This window comes from Mirounga leonina, unplaced genomic scaffold (assembly GCF_011800145.1).
Source record: "Mirounga leonina isolate KUSES-001 unplaced genomic scaffold, KU_Mleo_1.0 Mir_129, whole genome shotgun sequence".
Classification (NCBI taxonomy): domain Eukaryota; kingdom Metazoa; phylum Chordata; class Mammalia; order Carnivora; family Phocidae; genus Mirounga; species Mirounga leonina.
Window position 1 is genome coordinate 36,631,181 of NW_023270323.1, and position 20,293 is coordinate 36,651,473.

The 20,293-nt window shown below is 39.8% G+C and overlaps 1 protein-coding gene across 1 annotated transcript in view; it reads right to left on the reverse strand.

Annotated features, from left to right (window-relative positions):
* Positions 1-7,335: 7,335 nt before the first annotated feature.
* THEGL (theg spermatid protein like) overlaps positions 7,336-20,293 on the reverse strand; it is a 52,000-nt gene continuing 39,042 nt past the window's right edge. The window contains exons 6-9 of the mRNA XM_035004405.1: positions 17,967-18,081; positions 11,536-11,667; positions 9,008-9,183; positions 7,336-7,742 (exon numbers count right to left, since the gene is read on the reverse strand). Of these exons, the coding sequence (XP_034860296.1) occupies positions 7,628-7,742; positions 9,008-9,183; positions 11,536-11,667; positions 17,967-18,081 (538 nt within the window). The 3' untranslated portion in view covers positions 7,336-7,627. The remainder of the gene's footprint in view (positions 7,743-9,007; positions 9,184-11,535; positions 11,668-17,966; positions 18,082-20,293) is intronic.

A 20,293-nucleotide genomic window follows, 5' to 3' on the forward strand; every position in this document is an offset into this window, starting at 1 on the left:
TTACCATTTCAAAAGTTCTAGGGCCTTTAAGAATTATGCTAAATCAACTCTGTCTGTGTTCTATAATGGAACAGCAAAGCCTGGATGACAGCACATCTGTTTCCAACATAGTTTACTGAATATTTTAAGCCCCCTGTTGAAACCTAATGATCAGAAAAACAGATTCCTTTGGAAATATCACTGCTCATTGACAATGCACCTGGTCACCCAAGAGCTCTGATGGAGAGGACAATGAGATTAATGTTGCTTTCATGCCTGCTAACACAACATCCATTCTGCAGTCCGTGGATCAAGGGATCATTGTGGGTCTTTTTTCAAGTCTTATTACTGAAGAAATACATTTCATAAGACTATAGCTGCCTCAGAGAGTGATTCCTCTGATGGATCTGAGCAAAGTAATTTGAAAACCTTCTGGAAAGGATTCACCATTCTAGATGCCATTAAGAACATTTGTGATTCATGGGGAGAGATCCAAATATCAACATGAATAGGAGTCTGGAAGAAGTGGATTTCGACCCTCATGGAGGACTTTGAGGGGTTCCAGACTTCAGTGGAGTAAGTAAGTGCAGGTGTGGTGGAAATAACAGGAGAACGAGAATGAGAAGTGGAGCCTGAAGATGGGACTGAATTGCTGCAATCTCATGACAAAGCTGAAAGGATGAGGAGTTACTTCTTATGGATGAGCAAAGAAAGTGGTTTCTTTTTTTTTTTTTTTTAAGATTTTATTTATTTATTTGACAGAGAGAGACACAGTGAGAGAGGAACACAAGCAGGGGGAGTGAAAGAGGGAGAAGCAGGCTTCCCGCCGAGCAGGGAGCCCGATGCGGGGCTCGATCCCAGGACGCTGGGATCATGACCTGAGCCGAAGGCAGGCGCTTAACGACTGAGCCACCCAGGCACCCCAGAAAGTGGTTTCTTGAGATGGAATCTACTCCTGGTGAAGATGCTGTGAAGACTGTTGAAATGATAGCAAAGGATTTAGGATATTACATGAACTTATAAATAAGCAACAGGGTTTGAGAGGATTAACTCCAATGTTGAGAGAAGTTCTACTGTGAGCAAAATGCTATCAAAGAGCATCACTGCTACAGAAAAATTGTTTGTAAAAGGAAGACAATTGATGTGGCAACTTCATTGTTTTCTTTTTTTAAGCAATTGCCACAGCCACCCAACCTTCAACAACCATGGCAGTGTTCCACCATCAAGGCAAAACCCTTCACCAGCAAAAAGATTATAAAACTCACTGAAAGCTGAGATGATGCTAATACTTTTTTTAGCAATACTTTTTTTTTTTTAAGGCAGGCTCCACACCCAGCATGGAACCCAATGTGGGACTTGAACTCACGACCCTGAGATCAAGACTTGAGCTGAGATCAAGAGTTGGATGCTTAACCAACTGAGCCACCCAGGCACCCCCAAGTATTTTTTTTTAAGATTTTATTTATTTATTTGACAGAGAGAGACACAGCGAGAGAGGAAACACAAGCAGGGGGAGAGGCAGAGGGAGAAGCAGGCTCCCCGCTGAGCAGGGAGCCCGACACAGGCTTCCCTCCCAGGACCCCGGGATCATGACCCGAGCTGAAGGCAGACGCTTAACGACTGAGCCACCCAGGTGCCCCGAGGAAGTGAATTTTTATAGGGTTTGGTGATGGGTTGGTTATGGTATGGGAGAGAGGGAAGCATTTAAGATAATCCCTGGATTTCTAAACTATGAAATAAGATAGAAGAGTCTTAATATACAAATGGACAATGGCCTGGTCATAAATGACAATAGAACTCTGACTTACAACCTTTGCAGCAACCACCAGGTCAGGAATCTAAACTACAACCTCTGTAGCAATTAGCCCAGAAGGGTCAGGATCTGGTCAGTGGTCCTTACTGGTGCCTATCTTTGCCCTCACTTCCAAGTCAGGGCCAACCAGAGAGAGCCAAATATACTCCCTAAGCCAGTCACACAGGATGCCCTATTTCTAGTTAGCTCCTCTCCAACTTCCCCACGCCAGCAGCCTTTAATCAGAGCATACCCAAAGCCTCCTCCGTGTTCCCTCTAAAGCTTTAACACTCCTCTGCCTTTGAATCTCTGCCAGATGCAAGCGATGATGGCTGACTCACAATAGCAAGCTCTAAATAAATAGCCTGGTGTGTCTTCACTTGGGTAATCTTCATTTCCACAATTTATCCCTTCACTGGGAGAGGACCAGAAGAGGAAAGTAGAAAAGCATGTGTTTAGTTCTGGATACTTAGATTAGAGGATGCCTTTGAGATGCTTTGAGCTCAAAGGAGGTGCCAGGTGCAGGGCTATCTTATGACTTGCATGTCCCCTAGGCATTTTGCCTTTCTGGGTTCTTCCTTAAAATAATATGAAAAATTACATTTTATGACTGTGTTGGTATAAAGATGGACATATTAATATTATATATTAAAAATATTTTTTACTAGAAGTTTCTCTTTCCCTTCTCATTTAAAACTACATTTTTGTGAGCTCCTAAAAATACTATGAGCTATAGGCATTGGGCTTACTGTGCCTATCTGAGGAGGTCCTGGCCCGTGGCCTCCCTTGGCAGCAGAGACATACCACAGGCAGTAAGGAGAGGGAGCCTGAAGATACATGTTCTTTCATAATTTGTGTTGGTTTTTCTTTTCCATCTGGGAGGGGCTGCCAGATGGGAAACTTCCCCACCCATAGCAGCATGCATCTGCCTGCCGGCTCTCTGTTGCCAAGGTGTGGTCAGCTAGAACTTCCAGGATGTTGAGCACCCTGAGCCGGATTGCAAGACAGGGCAGGCATAAGACTGGGGACAGAAAAAGGTGGCTGTGTGCAGTAAGGGAGCAGAAGGAAGCAGTTTGTTTTCAGTGTGAAGCGGTGGGCAAAGTCACCCCAGGCTAGGGACACAATGGTGGCTGTCAGGCAGCCACTCTGTGGAAAACGGCTGTGGCTCAGGCAGGTGGACATTAAAGGAAAGCAGTAACAGACCCCAGGTAACACACCTCTTTTTGTTTAACAATTTAAGCAGGTGGGAGTGCCTCGGGGTTTAGAGAGTTTGAAAGCACCACATTCCTGGCTTCAGCAAGCTTAAAGCGTAGCCTAGCTCAGGAAGCCATTTGAGTTCCAAGATCATCACCACATGGTTGATGACTGGTGGAGAAAGAGTAAGTGACTTTATTGTATGATTTCAAATATACAGGGAGGAAGTGTAGACTTGTGACTGGATGTGTACTTTCTGGAAGAAGAATGCAGGATTTCAACCCTGGACACACCACTCACTAGCTCTGTGTCTTCAGATAAATTAACTAACCTTTCTGGGCCTCAATTTCCTCACTTGTAAAATGGCGGTAAGAATAGTCCTGTCAAGGACGCCTGGGTGGCTCAGTCGGTTGAGCGTCTGCCTTCGGCTCAGGTCATGATCCCAGGGTCCTGGGATCGAGTCCCGCATCGGGCTCCCTGCTCCGCGGGGAGCCTGCTTCTCCCTCTGCCTCTGCCTCTCTCTCTCTCTCATGAATAAATAAATAAAATCTTAAAAAAAAAAAAAAAAAAATAGTCCTGTCAAATGTTTTCCCGCAAAGCACCACCAAAGAGCTTGTGAATGAGGCAAAGTTGAGTTTATAGCTTACTAAGATAAGGGAGATCACTACCTTCATCGAATGTTAGCCACATCTGGTAAGGAAAGGGCAGTGGCGAGGTATTTATGAGTTTGGGAGCAGTTAGGACTGGGCAACAGATTGATAGAGACAGCAAGGCAAGAGTTTCTGAAGGAGCCCCGCATCGGGCTCCTGCTTCTCCCTCTCCCACTCCCCCGCTTATGTTGCCTCTCTCGCTGTGTCTCTGTCAAATAAATAAAATCTTTAAAAAAAAAAAATCACTTCCTCAAATCTCAAGTTTGTCACTTCTTTCCATCTCTACTACGGTACCACCAAACTATTTTCATCTTTCATCCGATCTACTAAATAGCCCCCTAACCTGGTCTACCTACTTCTACGGTCTCCTCCCCAATTTTTTTGTCCAAGGAGATTTTTTCAAAAAGCAACCCTGATTACATTATCCCTGTGCTTACATTACTTCAACAACTCTCACAGGTTTTAGGATAAAAACTAAAGTCTTCAGGATGCCTGGGTGGCTCAGTCGGTTAAGCGGCTGCCTTCGGCTCAGGTCATGATCCCAGGGTCCTGGGATCGAGCCCCATATTGGGCTCCCTGCTCAGTGGGGAGCCTGCTTCTCCCTCTCCCTCTGCCGCTCCCCCTGCTTGTGCTCTCACGCTCGCTCTCTGTCAAATAAATAAATAAAACCTTTAAAAAAAACAAAAACAAAAAAACTAAAGTCTTCAACATGGCCTCCAGGGCCCTGCATGTTCTGGCTCCCATCCTTCTGCTCCTCTTGCTTAGTGTAACCCCATTTTACCTCTGTTTGAGTGAAACTGGCTTTCTTTCAGTCCCCAATACATCTGCCCACCTGCCACAGGGGATTTACTAGATGGCTGTGGGCAGCTTCTGAGTCAAAGGAATAGGTGAAGGGTCAGAGTAGCTCCAGGGACACAGAGGGTAGAAGCAAAAGGAAGTCTCATCAGGGCACCACTACTGGGAAATATCAGCTCCGACTATACCCCCCACCCCTTGCATCACTCTACATAAGATCCAAAGCCCAGGGGCACCTGGCTGGCTCAGTCGGTTAAGTGTCTGCCTTTGGCTCAGGTCATGATCTCAGGGTCCTGGAATTGAGCCCTGCTTTGGGCTCCCTGCTCAGTGGGGAGTCTGCTCCTCCTTCTCCTTCTGCCCCTTTCCCCCTGCTTGTGCGCTCTCTCTCTCTCAAATAAATATATTTTTTAAAAAGTACCAGTAGGGCGCCTGGGTGGCTCAGTCGTTAAGCGTCTGCCTTCCGCTCAGGTCATGATCCCAGGATCCTGGGATCGAGTCCCACATCGGGCTCCCTGCTTCTCCCTCCCCCACTCCCCCTGCTTATGTTCCCTCTCTCGCTGTGTCTCTCTCTGTCAAATAAATAAATAAAATATTAAAAAAAAAAAAAGTACCAGTAAAGCTTTAAACAATGAAGACAAAGTAATTCTCCAAAAGAAAATTGGGAGTTCTTACCAGGAGGAGGACAAATGGATGCAGGATGGCCCCCAAATCAACAAATGTCCACAAAACACATGTTCTCACTACCTGGACTGACTTCCCATCCCCTATTTGGTTAGTTAACCTTACTCAATGTTTAGATTCCAGCCCAATTGTCCCTTCATTAAAGAAGTCTTCCTTTGCCCTCCCAAGGGAGTCAGAGTTCTCTATTCTGTTATTTTGTAGCATTATAACCTCTCTGCCATGGCACTTTGCCACTGCTGTAATGTTACATTTATGAATATTTGAATTACATCCATCTCTCCCAATTGGCTAAATAGTCCATGAAAGCAGAGCCCACATCTGTTGGGGTTAGTGTGATTATCTCCAATGCCTGGCACAGTGCCTGGCAAAGCAAAGACACTCAACAAACATTCATTCAATGTATCAATCAAGCCATAAAGATATTTATTTTCCCTTGGTTATGAACTATGCCACCCCCCCAGAAGACCAAAGGAACTAAATTTGTAAACAATTTTTTTTCCAATTCATACTTTTTTACATAATTTTTTTAAAAAAAGATTTATTTATTTTAGAGAGAGAGAGGGAGTGCAAGTAAGGGGAAGGGCAAAGGGAGGGAAAGCAGCAGACTCCCCACTGAGCACAGAGCTGGATGAGGGGCTTGATCTCACAACCCTGAGATCATGACCTGAGCCGAAATCACAAGTCGGATACTTAACTGACTGAGCCACTCAGGCGCCCCCATAATTTTCTTATTTAATCTTTATAATAATGCAGCAGAACCCATTTTACACATAAAGAAACAGGCACGGGGTGGGGGGTAGGAAATTTGTTCAAAATCACATACCTGGCATAAATGATCCATGGGGGAGACTAAGCCAGGTCTGCCTGATTCCAAAATGCAAGTTCAAAACTACTATATAATACTGCCTCTCCATAACACTAGTTATTTCCTTAACACAAAGCAATGGAGATGAACTCATCCATCTGTAAAATTGGTTTTCAGATAAGTTCATTTTCATGTAAATCTAGATATGTCATAAAACTTAGTTTCATTTGTAAAATACTGATCCATGGAGAGAATAAAACAAATTTTTTTTTACTTTTTAATTGTTATGTTAATCACCATACATTATATCATTAGTTTTTGATGTAGTGTTCCACGATTCATTGTTTGTGCATAACACCCAGTGCTCCATGCAGAACGTGCCCTCTTTAATACCCATCACCAGGCTAACCCATCCTCCCACCCCCCTCCCCTCTAGAACTGAGGGTAGACCCTCAGTTTGTTTTTCAGAGTCCATCATCTCTCATGGTTCATCTCCCCCTCTGATTTCTCCCCCTTCATTCTCCCCTTCCTGCTATCTTCTTTTTTTTTTCTTAACATATATTGCATTATTTGTTTCAGAGGTACAGATCTGTGATTCAACAGTCTTGCACAATTCACAGTGCTCACCATAGCACATACCCTCCCCAATGTCTATCACCCAGCCACCCCATCCCTCCCACCCCCCACCACTCCGGCAACCCTCAGTTTGTTTCCTGAGATTAAGAATTCCTCATATCAGTGAGGTCATATGATACATGTCTTTCTCTGATTGACTTACTTTGCTCAGCATAACACCCTCCAGTTCCATCCACGTCATTGCAAATGGCAAGATCTCATTCCTTTTGATGGCTGCATAATATTCCTGTGTGTGTGTGTGTGTGTGTGTGTGTGTGTGTGTGTGTGTGTACACCACATCTTCTTTATCCATTCATCTGTCGATGGACATCTTGGCTCTTTCCACAGTTTGGCTATTGTGGACATTGCTGCTATAAACATTGGGGTGCACGTACCCCTTCAGATCCCTACATTTGTATCTTTGGGGTAAATAGAAAACAATTAAATAAAAAAAAAAAAACTCTGGGCAGATGTAATTTGACAGAGAATTATAATGCTTACCAAATACCTTGCTTTCTCTGTCATTCCTGATAAATGATGCAGCCTGAGTGAAGGAACAGAGATTGGGGCAGGGGTGATTATTTAAGGTAACCTGTTCCCTAAACTTCATCTACAGATTATGAAACGCATTTCAAGTTATCCCAAAAGGTTTCGCCATTTCAGTGTTACTTCTCCATTAAGGAGGGGAGGTTGGAAAAGCAACACAAAGAATTATTTCAATTCCCAGGACTTATTAGAGCAGGGAATGAGCAGAGTCTGGGGAATATGGATTTCTCCAGGAAAAGAAAAACAAACCCAGCAAACATAAGGAAGTGTTTCTTCAGGTCAGTCAGAGCAATGAGATGGCCAAGATACTTGTGAGGAGATACAGTAAGGATAAGGCAGGCTCTCTGTTTCTCTTTTATTGCGTGCTCGAGTCTCCAAATCTGCTAAAGACATGACTACAGGTAACAGCAGGAATTGCTATTCGATGGTCACAGTGGTATTCCCTGGAGGTCTCTATGGTTTTCGGGGGGATGTGGGAATATAAGGTGATGGGACCAGAGTAGGGAACTAAGTCACCTAATATGTTTTCTAGACACATAACTAGAGTCTGACTGACGTGGCTTTCTGTATTTAACGCACAAGAGGTTCTGCCAACTCGTGGATCCTTGGAGAACACTGTGTTTTCAAAGCAGCTGGCTTGACTTTAAAGACATCTGGATCATAATATATAATGTGCACGGGAGACCTGAAATGGGGGAAAAAGAATGTGACCTGAAAAAAAATGAACAGAAAATGGAACTAACATTTCTCGACCATCCACTATGTGTGTTAGGCTCTATGATATTATTCTGTTTTGATTTTTCATAAGTGCCCCATGAAACAGGTGTCATGACCCCCATTGTATAGAGAAGGACATGAAGGCTCAGGGAAGTTATAAAAATGACCTGTGGTCAAATCCAGATTCATGTATCTATCAGATTCCAAAGCCTTGGCTCTTTCCACAGAAAGTTAATTCTGGAAAGTTTTCAATAATTGGGCAATGTTAAAACAAGCCCAGTAGTCCTCTGGTGGACTTAAATAAAATTTTTGAAGTTCCCACACTTAGCACCTTACCGCCAAATAATAACTTTGCCACTGGGGTAGACCCTGAGTACTTGATCTTATTTTTCCCTTTCCTTTGTCAATGAACAAAGAATGAGCTTCGTTTCATTGCTGTTGAACTTTCTTTCTTTCTTTTTTTTTTTACTTTATTTCTTTTAAAGGCAAAACACATTATAAAAATTTAAAAATATTATTTAAGAATGAACATATTCCCTGTTCCCTGAGCTGAAGACTTCTGTGACTTTTTCAGCTTCTCCTAGGTTTTCCTGATGATGCTTAAAAGGGGAATCAGGCATTATCTCATGAAGGAAACAATATGAACTGAGGTTCAGGCAAGTTAAGAAATCTTCTAAAAAGTAAACAGGAATTAGAGTCCATTTCTTCTTTGTTGAATGTATTATTTACTTCAAGTAGGTCATACATGTACATGATGCAAAAACATGAAAAAACACAAAAGCCCTATTTAATAAAAAATAAATCTTCCTCCCATCCAAGTTCCCTTGGGCCCCCCAAAAGTAAGCATTGTTACTAGCTTCTTGCATACTCTTCTGAGATTATAGGCACCTGCAAGCAAATATATGGCACGTACCTATTTTCTTAGAGTATTCTTAGCATTGTGTGCTCTGTTATGTACTTGTTTCACTTAACAATATGTTAGATAAATAATCCCATATCCACCCTTACAGAGTTGTTTCCTATATCTAAGTTTCACTAGTCCACTAACCCTTTAACTGCTGCCTTCTATTTATGGTAAGACCATAGATTTGTCACAATTAATGTAACAAGTGAGATGTTTTTGAAAATTTCTTGTATTTCTACGATTACTTTCATTGGTCTTATTAGGTTAATTTTTCCCTCTCCCTAGCACCCCCAGCTTTCCTGTCCCATCTTAGCAATAAATTGACATACCTTGTATTTGGATTAGCTAGTTCTTGAATTCTGGGAGATATTTTGCAATGGATAGCAGCATAAGATACTGGCCAGTGGGCATCACGGTCAGGTAGATAATCTTGATGAAGAGGCCTGGCCTTAGCTAGAGCTATTATTCGAGGGCTAGGTTTGTATAGCAAGGCAGCACGGGATATCTATAGTGGATCAAAAAGATACAAAAATATATCCCAATTTTCACATCTCCCTCTCTTTACAGTGATGGCCCTAATTGAATCACCATCCAGGATTCTCTCCTGGATTACTGCAGCAGATTCCTCACTAGTCTCCCTGCTTCCATTTTTGCTCTGTACGATCTAGCCTTCACATACCAGTTACTGAGGAAGAGAATGAGCATTTAATGAGTGCATTCCATGAGCCAGACAGTGTTCTAAGTAGGGCACCTACATTATTCCCATTTAATCATCATAATGACCCTATGAGGTATGTACTTTCTGAAGCCCAAGTCAGATTATGTCCCTCTCAGGCTTTAAAACCTTCTAGTGGTTTCCCATTTTGCTATGAATAATATTTAGACCCCCTACTGTGGCCTAGAAGGCCCTACATGATCTGATTGCTATCCCATTGCTCTGACCTCATCTGCCTCCCCTCCCCACCTTGATCACGATGATCCTTGCCACACAAAGCCCCTCTGATCCAGCTCTTTCCACCTTGGGACTTTTGCACCTGCTAGTTCCTCTGCTTGAAAGCTTCTTTCCTCAACTTTGTCATGGCTGCCTCTTCATCATTCAAGTCTCTAGAGTCAAACATCACGTTCTCAAGGACATCTTCCTTCACCATCCAAGATACATCAACCTTTCTGATAACCCTCCTCTACAGTACACTTATTCAATCTTCTTTATAGCATTTACCAACACCTCATTTTGCTCACTTATCTCTTTGTCGGTATGTTTATTGTCTGCTTCTCCCCACTAGAACATAAACTTCTTGAAAGAAATACATGTTTGCCAAAAGCTAGAGTAAGTGCATAACTGGTGCAGAATATATATTGATTGATCAACTGCTTCTGGTCTTTGAAAATCACACCTGCCAGGTTGCTTTTCTATTATGTTGCTTTATTGGTAAAATTGGAAGGATGACATACAGCTCCTATTCTCTCTCTCTTAAATGCTCACTCAAAAGAATCACGATGGATAACAAACACCCCTCTGTAGCCCTGAAAGTACTATTTTGCACTGGTATGGACTTGTTTGGGGTTCTAAGAGTATGATTATCTGCAGTGGTATCACTTTTTAAAAAGATCTTTTATAAACTCCCAAACAAACCTAGCAACTAAAGAAAAATAACTGTAACCCCCATTTTATATACCAAAAAACTGAAAATAAAGTGATCTGTCCAAGGGTCACAAGGCAAGTCACTTTAGCAAACTTAAGATGCTTTCTTGAGGGGTTTTGAATCCCAGGCTAGTTTTATTTCCTAACTGAATTCCATATCATATCCTCAGTTCTTAGAGGGTAAAATTTATCCAACCTCTTTGGCAACATGATCATTAGATATTTACTGAAAACTCAATTGTATTGGGCACCAAGTTGTCACTACAATGAATAGAGTGGAGTTTCAAGGAGGAAGAGGGAGAGAAGCCACTGAATGTGCGAGGCTCTATGCTGAGTACCAATGCCTTCTCTATTATTTCAAATCACAACAGACCTCCCAGTGGGAACTGTTAACTTTATAATCTCTTTGCTCACCTTGTTCCACCCAACTTCAAGGTCATCCCCACTTTAATACTCTGGCACATGTTCTTCCCCTTACTAGAATATTCTTTTCTCAGACCTTCACCTAGCTGACTCCTTTTTTTTTTTTTTTAAGATTTTATTTATTTATTTGAGACAGAGAGAATGAGAGAGAGAGCACATGAGAGGGGGGAGGGTCAGAGGAAGAAGCAGGCTCCCTGCCAAGTAGGGAGCCCAATGCGGGACTCGATCCAGGGACTCCAGGATCATGACCTGAGCCGAAGGCAGGCGCTTAACCAGCTGAGCCACCCAGGCGCCCTAGCTGACTCCTTGTCACTCAGGTTTCACACCAGATATCCCATCCTTAGAGAGCCTTTCCCTGACTACCATATACAAAGTAGCTTATTCCCCACCCTCACCCATAGTCAGTCATTTCCTATTTTATTTTCTTCATCGCCTTCGGCCCTTATTTTTTGTCTCTCTCCATCTTGTTCACTGGGAATGGTGGCTGGCACACAGTAGGCATTCAAATACTTGAATGAATAAATAAGGCTCAGGAACACTGTCACAACATCACAGAGCTAGTGGTGAGGCTGGAATTTGAACCCAGCTCTTACTGATTCCAAAGCCCATGCTCTTTGCCCTCTATCCCCAGTCTCTCTACATATCTTGCAGCTAGGTCTTCCTTCATGCCACAGACCACTCTTTCAAGATTATCTTTCCCAATGACCTTGGCCTACGCACTATAGTAGCAAAACAGCACCCCAGGAACAACCAAAAAGTGAGGTGAAGGATGCCAAGGCAGTGGTGGCTTACAGGACGGATGGGCAGTTCACTTCGTTCTCTTTCAAAGCACAGACCCTCTATCTTGATCCTTGGATGGGCAAGGTCTACAGTTCTTGGAGTGGCAACAGCAGTCAGGGCAGGAACTGAAATCTCGGTTTCAATCTAGGGGAGAAAAACAAAATAGGGTCTGTAAGTGTCAAATAATAAATACCATCTCCATCAAGGTTACAAAGAACTGTCTGACCTCTGGACCAGAATTCTCAGCAAATCCAGCAGAAAGGATGAGAGTCTTGCAGTAACCCATGATCATAGCTGAAAGGATCAATTTCAGTCTTTCTAAAATTAGGTTGTATGAAATCCAACCCAGCTTTTCAGGAACTTACTGTTAAACTAAAGATGGGGAGGTAATGGCAACATTACATATTGACTAAGAGATAAATGGTAATGCTGATTTGTGGAATGAAAAACTCAGCCAAGAGGGAAGGCTCAGGCCTACTACATGAGAACACAGTTTAAGGGGGGGGAGCTCTGCTTTATTCTTAACTGCTCTTGCCCTTTGGAAACTGGGACTCACGTTATCACAAATCCCCATACTTAAAGTGAATTCAAGTGGTTTTCTTCTAACTGGGACAGGTAAGAAAAAGAAACCAAAGCCAAGAGGAAGAAAGGCAGAATCACATTCTCCATAGACAATGCTGTTAGTCCCCCAAGTCATTTCTCACTATCTGAATTGTGGAAATGTGTTCAATTTACATGGTCTTCTATTTCAATTACTAGTATTCAAACTCAAAACTTACCACAAGACTTTGAGAGGGAATATAATCGATAACTGGAAATAAAATAAGGTTTTAACTGTGGGCAGAAAAATAATATAGAAGGTATGTTGCAAATCCCTTTTTGTGTTAAGACAATGATGATACTGACAGTGTTTTACATGTACTAATTCATTTATTCCTCACCTAGGGTATCATTTTTATTTGCATTTCACTCATGGAGAAACTAAGGTACTATATGAAGTTCAGAAATTTACTTAAGTTTTTATAGTGAATAGGTTGCACAGCTGGGATTCAAACCTAAGATCCTCTCTGTTTGCACAATTCCATGATAAGAGAATCTTTCTTGGATTTTCCCACTCTTCTTCTGATATCTCTCAATACTTTATTTATTCTCTTTTATGAGTATCAAATAATCTTAATTATTTACCTATAGGTCTATGGTTTCTTCTAAATTGAAATTTACTTTTAAGGAACGGTTTTATTATTCTTGTTGTATCCTGTATTATATAATTGATTAAGAAATCTTGTTTAATGAATTGAGTAAATGAACGATTTATTTCCTTTTTTGATTATAAGCCTTAATTGAAAAGAGCGGTTGTCTTATATTTCTTTGATTTTCCCAGAGTCTGATAGGAGACAAAGCTTTATTTATTGGAAATGATTAATTAGTACTTCATGGAATTGTACAGACACTAAGCGCAGATTGCTTCAATAGTAAATTCTATCAAATATTTAAGAGGAAGAAATAATATAAATCTTATATAAACCTACAAAGAATAATAAATACAACTAATCTATGGTGATAGGAATCTGGAAGTGGTTGACTCTAGGGCAGGGGTAGAGTGGAATTGACTAGAAACAGGAGGAAAATTTTGGGGATAATGTTTTGTATATTGATTGAGGTGGTTATTGAATGGATATATACATTTGTTAAAAGCTCATTAAACTATACACTTAAGATCTATGCATTTTATATAAATTATAACTCCAGAATTTGAAAATATAAGCTGGGAAAAATAGATAGACATATGATGAAGAATACCTCTAATATGTAAAGAACTGTTATGAATCAATAAAAAATATACAGACCAGTAAAAAATAAATAAAGCCATGAATAGACAAGTTTACAAAAGAAAACTACACAGGTAAATAAATGTTGGGAACTATTAAATTTATTAGTAATCAGAAAAATGAAAGCATTTTTATTAATGAGATAGCATTTTTAAAATTAACATTTTGTAAAATAAATAATATCTAATGTTGGTAAGAGTGCAGTGTAAAAGTCAGCCCAAATAATGCAAGTGAATATGTAAATCAAAATCACTTTTGTTGGAACACATTTTGGGATAATATATGAATCACCTCAAAAATGTTCATACACTTAATCTGGTAACTTTACTTCTCAAATTTTTGTTCTCAGAAAATAATCAGATTGAGAATGATTGGGGAGGAACATGTTGGTAAAATGACCTTATAAATTAGGACAGTAAGTTAGATAAAGCCATGTGAGATATGCAGAGTACAGGTGGTCAATACTCAAAGGTATCTGCTAAATATAAAATAGGAGTCTTCAAAGTCAAAATCTCTTGAGTCAACAATTTAAAAAATCTACACAGGTTGATTAGTCTGAATAGGAGCTTCGGACATCTATAAGCAGAGAGAATGATGGATATGAACTAAGTGAGTTATGAAACCAATGCTTTTTAAGTTTTGTAGTCTCTGACAAAGTTACCATAAAAAGAGACTCAGTATGACATTCACAGAGGTAAAACACCTTCTACAGGGGAGCCTGGGTAGCTCAGTCAGTTAAGCGTCTGCCTTCGGCTCAGGTCATGATCCTGGGGTCCTGGGATCAAGCCCCACGTCGGGCTCCCTGCTCAGCCGGGAGCCTGCTTCTCCCTCCCTCTTCCTCATGCTCTCTCTCTCTCTCTCTCTGTCTCTCAAGTAAATAAATAAAATTAAAAAAAAAAAAAGACCTCTACAGTTCATCCAAAGTCTCTGGTGACAAGTAACCTAAGGTACCTGTAACAGTAACTTGGCTTCCTTTGTGGGAATGTGTATTTTAAAACTGGGAAGATTCAGCATTAACTGTAAAAAAGTTAAGAGAATCAAAATCATAGAATTAATACTTTGTGTTAAGAATAAGTATGTGCAATGGAGCACCTGGGTGGCTCAGTTGGTCAAGCGTCTGACTCTTGATTTTGGCTCAGGTCATGAGCTTGGGCTTGTGAGATGGAGCTCTGTGTCGAGCTCTGCATTCTGTGGGAAATCTGCTTGAGATTTTAACTCTCTCCCTCTCCCTCTGCCCCTTCCCCCTGCTCTCTCTCTCCCCCCCTCAAATAAATAAATAAATCTTTAAAAAAAAAAGAATAAGTAGTGCAACAATTGATGAAATTTGGACATGGACCATGGAGTATTTATCAATTAAAATTCCTGATTTTGATAATAATTCTGTGGTTACATAAGATGATGATCTTGTTCTTAAGAAATACACACTGAAGTATTTAGGAAAATGGGTGTATGATGTCTGTACCTCTCAAAAATGATTCAGGAAAAAAATTAAATACACACACACACACACACATACACACACCCTACATGGAGGAGAGAGAATGAAAAAACAAATGGAACAAAATGTTACTTCTTGCATTTTTTTGAGTAACTTAGAAATTATTAAAATAAAAAATATGTGTATATTATTAAAGTTAAAAGCATGTGCATGAGGGCTCCTGGCCAGCTCAGTCAGTGGAGCATGTGACTCTTGATCTTGGGGTCATGAGTCTGAGCCCCACATTGGGTGTAGAGTTTACTAAAAACAAAACAAAACAGGGGCACCTGGGTGGCTCAGATGGTTAAGCGTCTGCCTTCGGCTCAGGTCATGATCCCAGGGTCCTGGGATCGAGCCCCGCATCGGGCTCCCTGCTCAGCAGGGGGCCTGCTTCTCCCCCTGCTCATATTCTCTATCTCTGTGTCTCGAATGAATAAATAAAAAAAAACTTTAAAACAAAACAAAACAAAATAAAAGCATGTCCATGTTTAAGAGAATTTGGTCTATTAGAGTGATCACCCTACAACTGCAACTTAAAATGTATAATTGAGTATTTGACTTAGAATTATAAGTTGAAATCTTAAGTTTATGTCATTCTGATAACATTGAAACTTTAAGTTCACCATATTTATAAATTTGATATATTTGATTTTTAAATAGTATTTAATATTTGAAATTTTGTTTGTTAATGTAGATGGTTGAAGTAAAATGCTTAAAAAAGAAATCAAATTAAAATATTAACAAAAATAATTTAAATTATTTGAAGGTATTTGATAACATTTAGAAACCAAATCAAACATTATTCAGAACTCTTCAAAGTCATTGTTAAAGACTGCTAGAATTATAAACAGTGTAATAAAACTTGCAAGCTAAACGTAAAAGCCTAAGAAAGAGATTTTTAATTTAAAGTTTTAAAAATGGACTATTAATTATTTAAATCAAGAGCATACCTCTGAACAGTCTTTTCTGTATACAAAACCATGCTCAAGGATACCAAGGTTTTTTTCTTGAGTGGCTATAAATTCTTTGCCACTTCTCATTGACAGGTGGGGTTTGTGTCCCTGCCCCCTTGAATCCGGTGACTTGGAACTGTATCAATCAACAGAGTATGACTGCAGAGTATGACTGTGACATTATGTGACTTCCAAGGCCAAATCATAAAAAAACATGCAGCTGGACATGGTTGTTTTGGAATGCTCACCCTTGAAACACTCCATTTTAGAATATTCCTTCTCAGAATATAGTCGCTATGCAGAGAAAAGTCTCAGGCCCCATGAAAGTGCTCCTGTGAATATTCCCAACTGAGTCTAGCCTTTAAGTCACATCAGCCTGGGCACCACATACATCTGTTGCTATGGACAGACTGTTTATGTCCCCCTCAAATTCATACGTTGAAGTCCTAATCCTCAATGTGATAATAGTAGGAGGTGAGGCCTTTGGGAGGTAATTAGGTTTAGATGAGGTCATGAGGGTAGGACCCTCATAGTGGGATTGGTGTCCTTATGAGAGATAAGAACTCTTTCTCTGTGCACACACAAAGAAGAAGCCATGTGGAGCACACAGCAAGATGGTGGTTGGCTGCAAACCAGGAATAGGATCTTCATCAAGAAGAGAATCTGATGGCACCTTGATCTTGGATTTCTTGGTCTCCAAAACTGTGAGAAATAAATGTCTTTCAAGCCACCCAGTCTTTGGTATTTTGTTATAGGAGCCCTAGGTGACTACGGTAGGTGTGTAGGAACTTTCAGCCCCCTACCATTTCAGACAACCAAGCCATTAGAGATATCCCAGCTGAGAGATTTCTAACTCACAAAATCCTTCAGCGTAATAAAATGCTTGTTGTTTTACACCACTAAGTTTGGTAGGAAGCAACAGATAACCAAATCACAACTTTAAGAACTGGTTCTCTGTATTGATTCTAGATTACCTGGAATTTGTTTTCTGAGCTGATTGGATTTAAAGGTATTAATGATCCTTTTGCCAGTAGTTAAAAAAAAAAAAAATACTGGTAGTCCATAGCATGCATTGGCAAAATAAAAAGCAAGACTTTGGGTGACCAAGCAGCTGCTGCCAGAAATTATTTTAGTGAAATAAACAAGTATAATGGGATTAGTTGGTTGTTTCTTTTTATTTAAGATTTTATTTATTTATTTATTTATTTATTTATTTATTTATTTATTTATTTGTCAGAGAAAGAGAGAGAGCACAAGCAGGGGGAGCGGCAGGTAGATGGAGAAGCAGGCTCTCCACTGAGCAGGGAGCCCGATGTGGGACTTGATCCCAGGACCCTGGGATCATGACCTGAACTGAAGGCAGATGCTTAGCCAACCGAGCAAACCCAGGCTTCCCTAGTTGGTTGTCTCTAAGTGCACTAGGGAAAGTGAGTTAAGAAATGACTGGCTCGGGCCTCTAAGTTCCCACCTTAATGTCTGGGTAAGGGACCAGAAAGTTTCTGTAACTTCCCTAAAAGAAACCTTTATATTCTATGGTCATAGGGCTGAAAATTCTGAAAACCAAGCTCACAATCGAATTCTGTGAGTGGGTTAATTACAGTGCAAACTGAATTATCAAATTTGTATGGTCTCCCATGTTAAAGTTAGAGCAATGATTGGGAAGGAATAGGACCTTGGAAATTGGGATAGGGATATATGGGCAGATTCCAACAAAGGTGGGGACTTTAAGCCCCTAAGTACTGCTGAACCTTCCTTACCAATACAATCAGCCATACTTCCCCTGCGTGAAGGGGTTAGAGTTCCCTTGCCTGAAGAACCTGTAATAGTTTCCCCTGAGGTAGATACCTTCCAGGTAGCTGCTGAACTATCCCTACTATCTGTCACTGCTTCTAGATTTATAACCAGACCCAAGTTCCAACTGCCAAAACAGCTTTCCATGGACTTCTCTATCAGCTTCCATAATTGCTTACGGTCTAATTCTGCATTGTTGTTCTGCTTCTCTGATCAAATCCTAGGTGACACAGTAGGCATAGAGGAGGTAGGCAGAAAAGTTCATATGATGAGAGGGGAAAATAAACAGGGAGAAAAGTAAAATATACCTAGAAATAAGAGGAGAGCATGTTACAGTTATAAACGTGTTGTTAACAAAATCAATCAGCAACTGTTTCTTTCAGATGGACTTACCTTTTTTGGAGGAACGTAGTTTGGATTTATGGCTTTGGCTATTGAGAGTTGTAATATCCGGGCAGAAGGATAAGCGATTTGAAGAGAATCTCTTGTTAAGTAATCATTGTAAGGCCTATATGCAAATGGAACATGAAATATTATAATCATTGGAGGAAAAATAATTGCATTTTTTCATTGCTGTACTCAACCTCTGATCAATTATGTGTAATTTTTCCTACTTCAGAAACTTCTTTTCCCATAATCATTAGTGTTTTTTTCTACCAGATTGGTATTTCCTAAAGTTTTTTTTACTATGATCCACAGTAAGAAGTTATATTGTGATACAGTATATGTAAATCTGTGTGTCTGTGCGTGCATGTATCTGAAACAAAATTATTATGAAACAACGCTTGCCCTGAGCAAGGTATTCTGATTTTTAAAATTTCATTTGATTTTATTAAAAAAAAAACTGGAATCAATTTCATGATCCACTGATGGGTTGAGACTTGCAGTTTAAACTTTACTTCCTACCAAAACCTCATATTAAATTCCTGAGATAAAAAAATTCCAGTCACTACCAAGGACCCCTCTGTGATAGCCAGTCTCCTCTGCAGTGCAGTTTGAGATGGTGCTGCTCATAACTCCCAGCAACTTGGCCAATTTTCATAGGCTGTTCCCCACATATTCCTTTCCTGGTACAAAAACCTATCAACCACAAACCTACAAACCTAATATGAAAAAAGTTTTTCACAAATAAATATATGATTACCCTCTAGGGGTAGTCTGTTAGTTTTTAAAACTGATACACAATTAACATACCATAGAGTTTACCTTTTTAAAGTGTACAATTCAGGGGTTTCTAGCATATTCATTCACAAAGTTATGTAACTACTGTCACTATCTAAATTCAGAATGTTTTCATCATCCCAAAGAGAAACCCCATAATGATTAACAGTCCCTCTCCATTACTTCATTCCCCAACCCTGTGCCCCCAGAACCACTATCTATTTTCTATTTCTATGGATTTGCCTATTTTGGAAATTTCAAATAAATGGAATCATACAAATATGTAGCCTTTTGTAATTGGCTTCCTTCACTTAGCATATTTTCAAGATTCATGTAGCAGTACATCATTCTTTTTTATGGCTGAATAATATTCCATTAAATGATTTACCACATTTTGTTTAACCATTCATCCATGATAAATATTCGAGTTGTTTCCACTTTCTGGCAATTATGAAACGCTGCTATGAATATTCATGTACAAGTTTTTGTGTGAGCATAAACTTTTAGTTCTCTTGGGTACATGCCTAGAAATAGAATGCTGATCATATAACTGTATTCTTAACATTTTGAGGAGCTAGAAAGTGGTTTTCCAATTAAGCTGCACCATTTTGCATTCTAACCAGCAATGTAGGAGGGTTTCAGTTTCTCCACATCCTCACTAATACATATTATTTTCTATTAATTATTATTATTGCCATTCTAGAAGGTTTAAAGTAGTATCTTGTCATTTTAATGTGTATTTCGAAGACGACTAATGATATTTGGCATCTTCGTATGTGTTTCCTGTTCATCTGTATGTCTTCTTTGGAGAAATGTCTATTCAAATAATTTGCCCATTTTCTAAATTGTGTTGACTTTTTTGTATAGTTCTAAAAATTATATATATATATATACTCTGAATACTAGTCCCTTATCAGATATATGATTTTCAAATATTTTCTCCCAATTTGTGGGTTATCTTTTTACTTTCTTGATAGTGTCCTTTGATGCACAAAAGTTTTTACTTTTGATGAAATCCAATTTATTTTTTGTCATGTGTTTTTGTTGTCATATCTAAGAAACCATTGCCTAAGTCACAGAGATTGATGTCTGTGTTTTTCTAAGGGTTTTTATAATTTTATCTCTTATATTTATAGGTCTGTGATCCATTTTATTTTTTTTAAGATTTTAAAATTTTTTATCTTATTATTATTATTTTTTAAGTAGGCTCCATGCCCACCTGAGATCAAGACCTGAGCTGAGATCAAGAGTCTGACACTGAACTGACTGAGCTACCCAGGCACCCATAAGATTTTTTTATTTTTCAGTAATCTCCACACTCAATGCAGCACTCAAACTCACAACCCCGAGATAAAGAGTCACATGCTCTTCTGATGGAGCCAGCCTGTGATCCATTTTAAATGAATTTTTCTGTCTGATGTGAAGTAGGGGTTCAATTTCATTTGGATGTCCAATTATCCCAGCACTATTTGTTTAAAAGACTATTTTTCCCCAATTAAATTGTCTTGGTGGGGCTCCTGGGTGGCTCAGTCATTAAGCATCTGCCTTCAGCTCAGGTC